The sequence below is a fragment of the Dama dama genome, chromosome 15 (assembly GCF_033118175.1).
Source record: "Dama dama isolate Ldn47 chromosome 15, ASM3311817v1, whole genome shotgun sequence".
NCBI classification, from domain to species: Eukaryota; Metazoa; Chordata; class Mammalia; order Artiodactyla; family Cervidae; genus Dama; species Dama dama.
This window is the reverse complement of record NC_083695.1, coordinates 94,482,507-94,496,606: the sequence shown is the minus strand read 5'-3', so window position 1 is coordinate 94,496,606 and position 14,100 is coordinate 94,482,507. Positions and strand designations below refer to the sequence as shown.

The 14,100-nt window shown below is 53.9% G+C and overlaps 1 protein-coding gene across 7 annotated transcripts in view; it reads left to right on the top strand.

Annotated features, from left to right (window-relative positions):
- Nucleotides 1-14,100, top strand: part of EBF3 (EBF transcription factor 3) — a 117,517-nt gene that overhangs the window by 74,738 nt on the left and 28,679 nt on the right. For all 7 annotated transcript variants that reach the window (XM_061162932.1, XM_061162930.1, XM_061162929.1 and 4 more), the window contains exons 7-8: nt 5,540-5,621; nt 9,020-9,137. In XM_061162932.1, the coding sequence (XP_061018915.1) occupies nt 5,540-5,621; nt 9,020-9,137 (200 nt within the window). The remainder of the gene's footprint in view (nt 1-5,539; nt 5,622-9,019; nt 9,138-14,100) is intronic.

The following is a 14,100-nucleotide window of genomic DNA, read 5'->3' as shown; positions in this document are numbered from 1 at the left end:
ACTTTCTTATCAGTCAGGGGAAAGTCTCCTGAAGGCTCTATCTTTTAATTTGACTCTCTTTAACTGTTTCCTTTCAAGGGGGCCGGTGGGGCCACAGCCACCGACACCCCGGCCAGGGCTGCTGTCCTGGGGGAGGGTGTGGGGGTGTCCTTGTCAGGGTGACACCCCGTGGAGTGACCCATTTCAGGGTGGACAGTCCCGTGGCGTTCAGTCCAGTCACAGGGCTGGGCAGCCACCACCATCTACTCACAGATGTTTCTGCTGCCCCCCAAAGGAGACCCCCTGCCCAACAGACACTTGTTCCCTGTCCCCCCACGTCCCCTCCCACCCCCACAGCTGCCAGCCAGGGTGCCTTTCCCCACTGCATCTTCTGGGTGGTTTTCTTGACTCATTTTTCTGGTCGAGGTTACTAGGTATGAAGAATCTCCTGGTTTTGTGTTCTGGATCCAGTAACTGAAAACAGGGTCGATCTGGGATGGGGGGTCCCTGCTGTCGGGGAACCCCGGAAGCTGTCAGCCATGACTCGGAAATGCTTTGGGACTTTTGCCGGGTAACATGGAGGCCGATCCGTCAGTATTAGTTTGCTGCTTGTTAAGAGCTCAGCCTTAAGATGGAAAATCGAGTCCCCCACCCCCACGCCAGGTACCAGCCTTTTTAGTGTGGGCTCAGATTTCCCGCCTTGCCATGATGGAGGGCCAGGAGCAGTGGTTGGCAAGCTGGGACTGAGGCTGGGGTCTGGCGAGGGAGGGGCCGCAGGAGGCAGGCTCTGTCCTGGGGGTGGGCTCCGTGAGCTCCGGGGATCTGGGGTCAAGGCCTCCTGCCTCAAAGCTCACAGTGCCCCCCTTTTCCAAGCACCCACAAGACCAGGCCCGGGGACAGTCTAAGACTTGACAATTAAAAATCTAAAAAAACAAACATCATTGCATATAGGGTTTCTTGAGAGGCTGTGAATAGGTCGTTTCAGACACGTGATACCCACGTGCAAAAGACGAGCCTCGAGACAGCTCAAAGTTTCCTTTTCCTCCTCAATCGCCAGGGTGCGCGCGCCAAGCCCACTGCCTTTCTAAGGAGACAATCTATTTCTCCTTTGACCAGAGGGAGAGAAATCATTATTCCATGATTAGTGGCTTCAGTTAGGTAAGGCAGAAGGCGGCGGGGATGAGCCGTATTAATTACCCCACGCTTGCCGGCGAGACCGCCTTCTCAGTGATTTGGCCACTGGGAAGTTGCAGCTTTTGATAGAAGTGGGCAAGTTCTGAGCTCCTGGAAGCGGGAGGAAGGTGCTGCTGTCAGATGAGAGACATCTCATCAGCTTTTCTCTGACAAACCAAATTCATTCCTTATGTAATTGATAACGGCCTTGGCCAATTACTTCACACATTACAATACACAGAGGCCCCCTTTACAGGTTTTGCAGGGCTGTAATTAGCTATGCTAATATCCCCTTTATTGGCCCTAATATTGCTCAACACCTTTTGCCATCCTGGAACCCACTAGAGCCCCATGGCCTGTCAGGACCGCTGATTATTGAGAAGGATAGCTTTAATCAAACATAATTGCAGTTAATTTTTCTCTCCTGCTCTGTTGCCAACGTCTAATGCCACGGACTCCTTGATATTCCATTAAATTACAATTAAACAGCCTCCTTTGTTTCTGATTGTCCTGAACAACACCACAAAGTTCTGTAGCCGCTTAAAGGAGAGTGTTTGGTCCTAATTGCCTGCGCGCTCACAAAGGGCCAATTTACACAATACCCATGTAGAATTTAAACAGTTCATAATGTAATGGATATTACACAGGAGCCTAACACTACAATTAAAATGATTTTCATCAGATAGAGAAGCTCTGGTTAATCAGCTTCATAAAAGTAAATATAAATGAACTAATTCATAGCTTAAACACACAGTAAGGGAGCAGACTCTGAAATTAGTCACTGCGGAGGGGGCTCGCCCCTGACCGTGGGATACCCGGGGTGGGCGCGGGTGTAAACGGTGGGTCCCCGTTATCCGAGACACGTGCAGGGCGCCCGGGTCCTGCCGCGAGCACTTCCGGTGGCACCGCGAGCACTTCCGGTGGCACCGCGAGCACTTCCGGTGGCGCCGTTGGCGAGGACGCGGCAGTGATGCCCCGAGACCACGCTGAACCTTCTGCCGAGGGCGCAGCCCTGCCCGAGCGGCGTCGGAACCGTCCCTGCAGAGGGGCGGGCGCCTGGGCTCTCGAGCTCAGACTGGCGCTCTCAGGGGCTGGGCCCGCAGCCCGGCCCTCGCCGCCCCCGGGTGGAGGACCCCGGGCCCACCCTCGTAGGACGATGCTGTTGAGTTGGGAGAGGCGCCTGCTGTTTTCAGCGCTCACCCGTGGGGCCCCTCGCCTAATCCCTGCTGGCTCTGAAAGAGGAAACCCGATGTCCAGAGTCACGCGCCCGCACCTTCCCCCTTCTCATCGCCGCTGAGAACTTGTCCAGGATTTTGCACGCAGTTTGCGAGCAGAATATTGCCGGGGAGTTTTCGACTGACGTGTAGCAATGTGCCCTGAGCTGCCGCTTCCCCTCCTGCCTGGGAGAAACAAGTAAATAAAGCCCATATTTCAAGCTTGATTTACTCTGGTACCTACTGTGAAAGATGATGACTCTTTAGGGAAATAAAGACAGGGTCAGGGAATTAGTGTACATAATGGTCATTTTGATGATGGGCCAACAGATGCAACCGGGAACACACTGTACACAATTAAGCATAATGTACTAATGACAGGTTAGAATTTTTATCGCCTCTTCGCCATCCAGCAGCAAATCCATGGTTAGCAGTAATAAAGAGTTTATTGGTGTTAAAGCCAAAGATTTTCTGACATAGGAAAGATTTTTCCTTTCATAACAAGAGTATTAAATCCTTTGTGTACCAGACTCTAGAAGTGAGATATGTAAAGTGCTTGTCAGATATTCCTTAGGAAAAAGCCAATTAAAGGGTAATTGAGTAAAGGATGAGAATTACCATTCGACCTCACATGTGCCTCTGTTCTCAGCCTCCCCAGACTGCAGGGAGCGCCTGCCGGTGGAGACCGCGCTGGGTGGGGACTTGGGCCGGTTGGGTGGGCGGGGTCAGCAGCCACGCGTGGGCTGGACTGGACCGCCCACCTCGGGGAGGCCTGATGAATCCTCCAGGAACAGGAACAAAGGCAGAAACTGGGCGCAGGCCTCCTCTTCCTCCTTTGTCCCCACACGTGTTGGGCCTTGCTTCGCCTGAGTGACTTGAGGCCGGATGCTGGGGAGGAGCCCTGCCCTGCAGGCCCCACACTCAGGCCTACAGGTCTCTCCCAGGTGCTTTCGCTGCTCTTCAGAAACTTGGAAAAAACCCTACTGTTGCCTACATGTCCAACATGTGTAAGCGCGTGTGCACGTGTGTGTGTGACTGTGCGCCCGTTCTACAGTGGAGCCCCAAGACGTCTGGGATGGTTCCGGGGCCCAGCACCCCACTCTGCCCCTCTCTGGAGCCGCCAGCGGTCAAGGCCCCTGGTGACTGCACACGGCGTGGCCGTGCAAGCTCGGTGCCCACTCTGCCCCCCCTGGAGGTGAACGGGCGAGTGGGCTAAAGAGACAGCAAGGGCTTGGAAGACACCCGCTCTGGAGCGGGGAGATCAGGCCCCAGATGAAGGGCTCCCCCGGCCGGCTCCGCAGATGAGCCGGGTGGTAATGTGTGGAGTAATTGCACCAGAGTGGCTGTCCCCAAAGTGGAAACCTAATTGCCTGACAGGACGGTGACTCGGTGACGCCCTCACCTTGTTAGGCCCTTCGTGATGCGGTCGGGCGCGGGGTGGCCGCAGGTGCGCCTAATTTACCTCGCTGTGGAGCGCGTGGAGCTTAATTGCACAGTGGTTGTTAGGAGAAATTGGTGGGTGGACGGCCGGGTGGCTTACTGTACGTGATGGCAGATGGTGTTCAGAGGCGCGGCGAGCTGAGTGTATAGGTGAGGAGAGTTAATAAAAGATGTAAATTCCGGCCTAAAATAGCGAGGCCGCGCGGGATGTAAGGAAATTTAATTAAGTGGCCACTATTCTTTTTCCCCGCCAGTCAGTCGGGTGTTCCTCTGCTCTGGTGGAAAGTCGTCCCGGGTATGCTGGGAGATGCGAATCTCGTCTCCTGGATCTTTTTTATTTTCTGAGACGATAAGCTGCTGCAAGGAACCTTGGCTTTCAGGTTGAAGTCAAGACGATCACATGAAGCTTCGTAAAAACTGGGTCATCATCCAGTGGAACATTGAGATTTGGGAGGAAAATGGAGAAGATGAGTGTTGATGGCCGTGTGGATGTGTGTCAGCCCTGAGGCCCCCGCTTTGTTGGGCTCAGGACGCCCCTGGCTTTCTTGAAAGGAGACACCCCCCGTTCTCCTGCGGCTAGGGGTACAGCCAGGCCTCCCGGGGTCTGTGCGCCTCTATCACAAGTCAGGGCGTCCGAGTCTATCTCAGAGCATGTGGGCGTTGGGAGGACAAGGTGGTGATGTCTTTGTCACAGCATTCAGAACACTTTGGGGACCCCTGAAATGTCATGCTTCCGAACAAGACCAGGCCTTGGTGGGGAGCAGAACCGTTTCCACGTCCCGCCTCACTCTCCAACCAGGATAGCGAGCATTTCCCTGACACACCTGGGGGGCCTTGATCAGTCCCTTAAAACCACACGTAGGCCTTTCACAGACATCGCCGCCCTGAAAACAGCATCCCCTATTTTCTCTTAAGATGTGTATTTATTGTAACTTGAAAAACTCTCCTTTAAAAGTGTGGCAACCCATGAAGTGGTGGCCCCTAGGATTGGGTTGCCAGGTGGAATTCATGCCCTGTTAAATTTGAATTTCGGATAAACAGTTTTTTTTTTTTTAAGGATAGATATATCCTTTGGGATTCCCAAGTGGCTTAATGGTAAAGAATCTGCCTGCCAAGGCAGGAGACACAGGAGATGCAGGTTCGATCCCTGGTTGGGAAGATCCCCAGAAGGAGGAAATGGCAACCCACTCCAGTATTCTTGCCTGGAAAATCCCATGGACAGGGGAGCCTGGTGGGCTACAGTCCATGGGGTTACAAAGAGTTGGACACGCCTGAGCAACTGAGTATGAATGCATGCTTTGGGACAGGCCTGTCCAAAAAATTATTCGTTGTTTATCTGAAATTCAGATTTAACTAGGTATCCTGTGTTTTTATTTGCTGAAGTTGGCAGCCCTCTCTAGGGTGGACAGGTCCCCAGGGGTTAATGGTTGTGCAAAGATCCAGGTGAGAAATGGCCAATCTAAGTCACAGTTGTTATTTTAGAGCTTGGAAAAGCCCCAGGCGTCAAGACAAATGTAAGTCACTCCTTCCGCACGTGGAGACAGTGGACACTGGCCACTGGACCTGGGGGTGCCTGCCTAGCGGCCCCCGGCTCGCTCTCTATCGCCCCCTACAGGGCAGCCAGCAGATGGCGTGGGGTCGTTTCCCCGGCTCCCCAGGCAAGAGTACCTTTCAAAAACTTTGTGTCTGTGTCTCATAACCCTAACAAATATCCATTTTTTGTATCTTTGTAGATTCTTTCTAAAGTTTTTCCTCAAGTGCAATCAGAACTGTTTGAAGAATGCAGGCAACCCCCGGGACATGCGAAGATTCCAGGTACGCGATTCTGGACCGCGGTCTGCACTTGCAATATGCAAGTCGAATTCTCTGCTGTGCGGTGGTTTGGGAGTCAATGTTTAGTTCTCAGGGGCCTGGGTGCAAACCAGGATGGGTTCATTTGATAGAACCTTTACATCGAATGCTTTGAAATGATGTGGCATCTTGCGTTGGCCAGAGCCATGGAGCCTGTTGAGACACATGACAGAGTGAAGTCTGCTCTGGAAATGATGTGCGTTTCTGCTGTGATGAGGGTGTGTGTGTGTGTGTACATTGCAGTGGGCACATTGCCTGGCGCTGCATGTTAGGCGGCAGGGTACCCCGAAATCAGAGGAATCAGAGCTGTAGGTTAGGTTGGAGTCTGTCTTACATTCAACCATGGTCAGTCCTATGAGTGTGTTCCAGAGAGACTTGAAGGATCTTTTCAAGTCAAGTCCTCCTAAGGTTATCATCTCACTTAGTCTGTTCCCTCACTCATTCCTCACTTGGTTGGTTAGACTTTGGGGGCCACACTGAAGATCTTCCTTAGGGATGGCTTAGTCTGTCATAGGGGAGGACTGCTGGGTAATATGTGGGGTCCCCTCCCAGGACCGAGGGGCTGCCTCATGGGGGGGCTGGACTTGTTCCAGGCTGGCCTCCCCCAGTTGCGGGATGTTCCTGCTGGTCAGCTTCCCTCCTCCCAGGAATCAGCGGATTCCCTGCCTACGAGCTGGACTGCGTCCCTGCACCCAGGCTGACTCGTCCTCTTCTTGGCCTCAGATCCCAGGATTGGCTCTCAAGGACTGAGATGGCGAGCTAGTTTGGGGTTCGGTTGGTTTTCAGTTGGATAAATTACGATCCGTTCACATTGTTCTTACCTTTGTGAATGACCGGGAGGTGGCTTCGGGGGAAGGGTGCTTAGCACACAGGATGGATTATTTTACTGACACCGTAAAAATATCTGGGCCGGGACACAGAACTGGTCCTTACCCGCCAGAGAAGAACATGGGCGACCATTGCTAGGCTGGGTGTTGCCAAATGCTGCTTCTTTGGCATTTAGACTAGTTTACCATCAAATCACTCAAGGCTTTTCTAGAAGTGTAAGTGATGCTCCAGTCTTTGGGTGAAACACAGGACCCCTGTCTTGGCATCCAGCCCAGCAGGCAGAGGGGGTGGAGCCGGTGGCCAGCCTACAGTCACGTGCAGGAGTCACGTGTTTCCTGCAGGCAGCGGGCCTGCTTCCTGTCCTCGGGCACGGGGCTCCACACCGGTCCCTCAGGTAGACTGGAGGTCACACGAGGCTCCGCAGTGGCCACAGGCAGCGTCGGGCACACGTGGGGCCGGCAGTTCCTAGAAGGGCCTCCTCCAGTCTCTGGAGCTGCTCGCCCTGCCTCTCGGGAGGCTTAGCTGAGCTGAGCAGCAGGTCAGGGCTTGCACGCGTTTCCAGCCCGTTCAGTCTCAGGACCTTTCTGTAGGTGCACAGTGGGGCCGGCCGGCCGCGAGACGAACACAGCCCACCCGCTCTCTGCTCTCTGCTCTCGATGCTTTTCCCTTGGCGACTGACCTATATAGATGACAGAGCAGAGATGATGTCTTTTTGTGTGTTTATTTTTACCCTTTCTTGTTTCTTGAACTTACCACGATCGAGGAAAAGAGAGGGTCAGGTCTGTGGCTTGGGGTTACTTCTGTGTCTCTGCATCCCACGTGGGGGCGTGTTGGTCGAGGCCCCTCTGTGCCCAGGGTGGGGTCTGGCAGACAGGCAGTCCGGAGGGCATCTGCATGACCCTGGCATCAAGACTCTGCCAGGGCTCTAGTGGCCCTGGAGCGGGGTCAGGGCCACCCCTGGGGATGGACCTGGGGATGCCGGCGGTGGCGCTGGCATTATTTCGAAGCTCAGAGGGGCCTGTGCCCTGGAGACTTGCACAATCTTGGCAGCACCCACAGCGAGAGAGGGCCGTCCAGGAAGGTGGTCCCTTCCTTTGGGGAGTGGAGGGTCTGGTGGGTACTCGTCCTACCTCACCGTCTTCTGTGGGGTGTGAGACTTTTATAAGAAATCAGTTACTCACAGATACCTTGACATATAAATATGTAGCTTTGCCTTTTTGAAAGCCTTTTCCTTATCATCAGTTTTATCTGTCAGTTTTTTAAACTAGCAGACTTTTTTTTAGAGCAATTTTAGGTTTACAGAAAAGTTTCACAGAAAGTGTGAAGAACCCCCACGAGCCCCTGGCCACCCTGCCCTGCCCCCTTCCATCTCCCCCCAACTCTCCCCTGCATCTTGCGTGTGTGGCTCCTTGCTAACTGAGGTCCACCACGGCTGAGGCTTTTCAGCACCTTGTGTGGCAGGCTTTGACGTGTGCCCACCTCCTGGTGCCCCTGCACCTGCCCAGCTGTCCTCCGTGAGGCCATGGTTCTCCGGGTGGAGCTGGCTGTCCCTGCTGTCCGAACAAGAACCGGGGCTCCCCACACCCCAGATCCAGGCTCTGGCTCACGTCTCTGCTACCCCAGGTCTCCCGGAGATAATGCGTTATGCAGAGCCCCTCTGTCCAAGGAGGATCTCAAGGCTGGTGTCATTTCCTGTTTCCTGAGTCGTTACTTAGGCGGGTGTACCGATTCTGGGGTGCTTGTCACAAGCTCCCCGGGGACGGTGTCCCTGGGAGCAAGGCCGTCCCTGCTGGCGTGACTTCCCCCCTCACTCCTGTGAATTACTGAGACTGGAGAGGGCCTGAGCCTGGATCAGGGCCGAGTCATCCCTCCATCAGGAAGCTCGTTCCCTGGACAGAGTGGTCCTCGCCTTCCTCACCGTGAACTTGAGAAAGGATACTTTCCCTGCTCGGAAACCACTTTATTCCTATTCAGCTCAGTCTTTTCAGATGCAAAAATGTTCATTACCAGATGCAGGCTGTAACTGTGACATTGACCTGGGCTCATGTGATGATAGAATGTGGGCAATAGGAACAGCTTCTGATTTATGAAGCCTTTTTTTGGGGGGCGGGTGGGGAGAGGAGCAGGGGCAACTCTGAATTCTCACAACTCCTCAAGGAAGGACAGTCTCCAGTGAACCCATTTTAATTAGATAAACTATCTAATCAATATGTGAACAGATCAATCAAAACGGTAGCTTTAAGACGAGTGGCTGGAGGGGTGTTTCTGCAGCTAATGGCGAAGAAGAATTTTTCCCTCTGAATTGAATTCACTTGTTAGCATAATAGGAGATTAAGCTGTAATTAGTGCAGCGGGTTTGGAAGAGAAGCAATCTTGAGTCACAACAAAACAACCCACCCCCCCCATTCGCCGAGAAAGGTGGCGTGTGTGCGCCCGTGGCTCCGAGGAGGCTCCCGGGAGCGGTCGCGGGGGCCGGGGGCTGGCGGGGCCCCGCTCGCGCCTGACTCGGGTCTCACCGGCGCTTGTCTCCGCAGGTCGTCGTGTCCACCACGGTCAATGTGGACGGCCACGTGCTGGCCGTGTCCGACAACATGTTTGTGCACAACAACTCGAAGCACGGGCGGCGGGCGCGCCGCCTGGACCCGTCAGAAGGTACGGCCCCTCCTTGTCTGGAAAATGGTAGGCACACGCTCGAGTCTTCCTTTTCTCTGCGCCATCCTTCCTGTCCTCGTTTTGTGTCCGGTTGCCCCTCCCTGGCCAGACCCACGTCCTCGGGGCGGCCCCTCCCCTCCCCTCCCTCGCTGGCGGGGTCGGGGGCTCGGCTTTCCCACCCTCCTCACCCCCGTGGCCCTCACTTTATTGGTTGGTCTGTGTCTAAGCTTTCTTTTGCTTAGAGCATTTCCTGAAGTTTTAATTTACGTGGGTTTTTTTTTTTTGGCTTCTTGTAAGCCTCCATCCGCGTCATCCCTGAGGCTTTGGGCACCTGCTGGGGCGCTCACATCCTGGTCCCGTGGGCTTCGGGGACCTCCTGGCCCTCCATGGAGAGACAGCCTCTGTGTGTGTGTCTGTGTCCACACGTGGGGGCGTGAGTGGAGGAAACGAGAAAAAAAACACAGCATAAAATGTGTACCACATGCTTCCAAGTGATGGACTTCTTGTTTTGCTTGTTGAACAAGAAGTTTAGTAAGGGTGATAGGCTTGTAAGTCAGGATCCAGAAACACAGACACGGACCTTTCCTAGCCACCCTGTCACCTGCTCCGTGTGGACGGGCAGGTACCTCCATGTGTCACCCCCCCAACAGAAGGTCTGGTCCCCAATAAAAGAGTCCATGAGAAGCATGAGATCCTGACCAATAAGAGCCACGGGGAAAGCAATGTGAGTTTTCTTTTTTAAGTGAATTGCAAACACAACGGCATGATTACTCTTCAGAGCAGAAAGAGCCCGTAGACTAAGCAATTTTAAGACAGACTCTCTAGACTGAGGTCTTGGGTTCAGGGGCAGACAGACTGCTCACAGGAAAGCGGATGGAGCCCGTGCGGATCATCAGAACGAAGCACGATTCAGACATCAGAACTGGAAGACAACTTATGAATCTGCTGCAGTCCACAAAAATAAACTAATTTGTTTTTCTACATTAATGACTAAGGTGTAAGAGAACAAAAATATAATAATTAAAGGTCGCCCTGGGCTCCAGAGTCATTAGCATCTGTGACGTACTGTTTATCTCCTTTCTCCGCAGTGAAGGTAGGTGTGTGTTTTGCTTAGTAACCATCACTAATGAGGTTCACAATTAAGAAGGCTGGATCCCACTCCTTGGTCCCTGCTTCCCCAGAGGGCCAGAGCTGGCAACGTGATAGGCTCAGGATGGCCCCACGGCCCTCTGGTGTTCGGTTGTAGTCTGGGTCCAAAATCAGCCTCCTCTAATGAGCTATTATGATCTGAGCAAAGTACCAGTATTTATTTTTGTAAGTAGCATGAAAAAGCATTTGACTGTAAGCAGAAAATATAGCATTTAGGAAAATAAAGGCCACTCGTGGGTACCTTGGAGATAAAACCCAACTCATCAAGAGCTATTTGGAGAAGCAGTCTGGCTTGAAATTTTTTTTTTTTTTTTTTTTTAGGTTTTTCAGGTTTTTTTTTTTTTTTTTTTTATCAACATTTAAACTAAGTCACTTTCTTGCAAGAGATTGGAATATCTTACTCCACCCCCAAAAATGACTCATAAGTGAAAGATGCAAATGGGTGACTCTGAGCACTGATCTATGTAGGTCTTTAAGAAAGGCATTTGCCATTGTGGGGGAGGTTTCTGTTGGCTGCTCTGTAACTGATGCCGGTTCTCAGGTGCCCCGCACAGAACGACAGGGGTCTCTCTGGGACCAAGAGAGATGCTGCCCTCACTCCCTGCGAGGCCGACACTTAGGAAGCTCACTTCCGGCCAGTCTGCGTCAGTCCCTGTCTTCCTCTGCCTGGTTGGTGCCTGCCACTGGGTGCCATCTTGGCTTTGAACAGGGCCTGCATTCTTTAAGGAAGAGCTGCCCCCAGAAAGCACAGATCTGGGCTTCTCTGCAGCCTCTCCTGGCTAACACCTCATTATCCAATCATCTAATATTCACCAGCAGTGTGTACACACTCGCTGATGATTTCCAAGTGAACTAATTCCCCCTGCTGCCGTGGATGTCTGCCATCGCGTCCTCTGAGCTCACAAGAAAGCAAGGCAGATTATTTACAGTATTGAACACAAGTGACGGAAAACAACCGTGCTGCCTTCCAGCGTGGCCCAGAAGAACCCGCGCTTTCTTTTCTTTTTTTTTTTCCTTGTCACTTGTCCCTTCGTAAATGACTCCAGCCCTGTTTAAACCTTGCGTGGGCCCTGCCCAGCACCCGGCCTGCAGCAAGGGCGATTTGCATGCCAAGTGCCGTAATGCGGTTAGGTTTATGCAGCGAGGACGGCGGAAGCCAGGCTGCGGGGGCTTTAGCGAGTTAAGGGAACAGATGGCCCTAGGAGAGGTAAAAGGTATAATCCCATCAGCTGGAGTATCAGCCAGCCATCTGGACATCTCGAGCACAATTACAAGACATTTTAGCAGGCAGAACAAAGGAGTCTTCATGAGGCAAGATTAGGCCTGTTGGAGGGCCTCGATATTGTGAATGCAGGGAAGGTGACAAGCGCTGTGGTGTTACTCGGGAGAGCTTGCTGATTACCAGGAACCAGGACAGGAAGCTGTTTACTAACAGAATCCTGGATGAAACCCTCCCTGCCACCCACAGAAAGGCCGGGGGACCCCAACGGTTCAGTCAGCATCTCGGGGTTCAGGTGGCACCCACCTTCACTTTCTGAGTTGCCCGTGCTGGCCCCAGGCGTCGGGCACCCTGGTTCCCAGACCAGCCCGTTCCTGTGTGTGTCCAAGGTGGGTGGGGGAAAGCTGGGGTGCCCTTCTCCCCCGCAGGCTGAGAGGGGGCTCCCGGAGTTAAAGCAGGTCTCCGCGCAGATCAGATGAGCAGGGCGGGAGGCCCCTGGAGGGAGTCTGGGCCACAAGGAAGAGTGGGCCGACCAGGCGGTGTCTTCAGGGCTGCATCCCAGCACGAGGAAGACGGGGGTGGGGGGGGGAGGGGGGGGGCGGTCCCTTCCCGCCGCATCCCTGCTCCTCCTCGCCCGACCTCAGCCGCGGTGCCAGCTCCCGTCATCTGCTCGAGTGTATTGTGCACGTCTATCATTAGATCTCGGACGCTGTCTGTGTAATTCATTTTGCTATGGTTCCCATTGAACACATGTTCCCTCTCTCTGTGTGCATTGAAATGTATGCAAATACAGGCAGGAGGAAGATGGCTATCGCCGCGGAGGAGGCGAGGCCGGCCCCGGGATCTCTCTGCCGAGGAGCCGAGCTGTGGCTTCTCCACTGGGCCACAGCTGCCAGACAGCCATCTCCTGTGCGGGCAGGAGAGCCTGGAGTTTTTTTTTTTTTTTTTCCTTTTCTCACCTCCAAAGTAAATTTGTTTACTGTAATTTTTTTTTTTTTTTTTGTGAATTATTTGCCATAATTGGCTGTGCTGATGAAGGTCACCCCCTTGGAGGGGACTTGTCAGTCTTTAGAGAGCTGATCCTTTTCAAATGCTCTCCATGCAATTAAGAAAAGCAAATGTCATTCGGAAGCCTCAGAAATGAAAATTTGTATGAACTTATTAGCATGAAGTCAACAGCGCTAGTTAAGGGCAGGCTCCCCGTGTGTGCTCTGCGCGTCTGCTGCCGAGGGAGCCTCGCGGGGATGAGCAAATAGAGCCCCCGCTAGTCCAACATTACAGCAAACAAAGGAAGGTGCTGTCGGCCCGACTCAACAACAGTACCTGCCGTGATTAACTCCCGCGTCTGCCGCCGCCTCTGACCCGTCAGGGAGCCGTGCGCGGGCTTCCGGGAAGTCCTGCTTATGAAGACGTGCGGCCAGACCTGACCCCGAGTCTAAAACAATGCTTTATCTGGAGCTGAGCTACTCGGGGCGGGCGGGTGGGGGTGGGGGTGGGGGGGCTCACACGGGATGGACAGCCTAGTAAGTAAGGCCCTGGCGTCCTTCGGAGGCTCGTCTCTGCAGGCGCCGGGTGGGGGCCGCGTGGTCAAGCTGCCGCGTGTTTACGAAGCTTTAGTGACTGTTTTGGACAAACATCCACCAAGGTTGTCGCGAGCGGTGGAAGATCAGTGAATGGGGAGGGCCCCTTGGGCCAGGGGTCGAGCTCCTCCACCTCCCGCTCACCTCAGCGTCCGCCCCACCTCGACACCAGGAGGATGAGGGTGACATGGTGGGGGGGGGGCCCAGGGCTTGCTGGGGGCTCCCCCTGTCTGTCCACGGAGGACCTAAGGCCCACGCTGCCTCCTGTCTGGGCTGCAGTCATGTCTAGATCGCGTCAGCTGGGAGACCCGGCGGATACCAGGGGCCACGTGGCCGCCCATCACGTAGGCCTCTTCTCCTTTGTACCAAAGATACAGACGGAGAGGCCCAGCATCCCGACCACGGTGCCCAGCCTGGCAGAGAAGGCCTGCCGGTCAGGGGGCCGTACCCCGCGTCTCCCCAGCAATCAGATCCCTCTGCGCGGGGTCTCTGCCCATGACAGGCCCTCTCAGGTGGCGGAGATGGTCCCCAGCCCTGTGCAGAAGAGCCGATCGGAGGCCGGAACAAAGCTGCCTCCTTGAGGCTGTGGCCTTCAGCCTGGCCTCCGCAGGCTCGAGGCAGGGCTGCTGGGAGAATGGGCCTCCTGGTCTTTCCCCTGTGCCCGCCCTTGTGGTCTGTCTACCCACCCCCCGCCCCGAGAAGGCCCCGAGCAGCAGCATTGTAATAACTCATGCAAATGTGAGCGCTCCGGAGACAAAGGGAGGTCAGGCCAGTGGCTGGGGATTCCTGTCGACAAACAATATTAGATGTAAAATGTGTACCTTTGACAAAAGTATTAATATCGTGCTTTTGATTTTTTTTTTCCCCTGATGAAAAGTGAAAAGTAGTAATTGTGAAGTGACAGAGGAAAATGAAGTTTTGAACCAAAAGGCAAAGTTCGCGGATGAAAAACACCCAACCCAATTAGCTGCTTATGAGGAATCGAAATGCAAGGCATTCGCTCCTCCATCTCCCC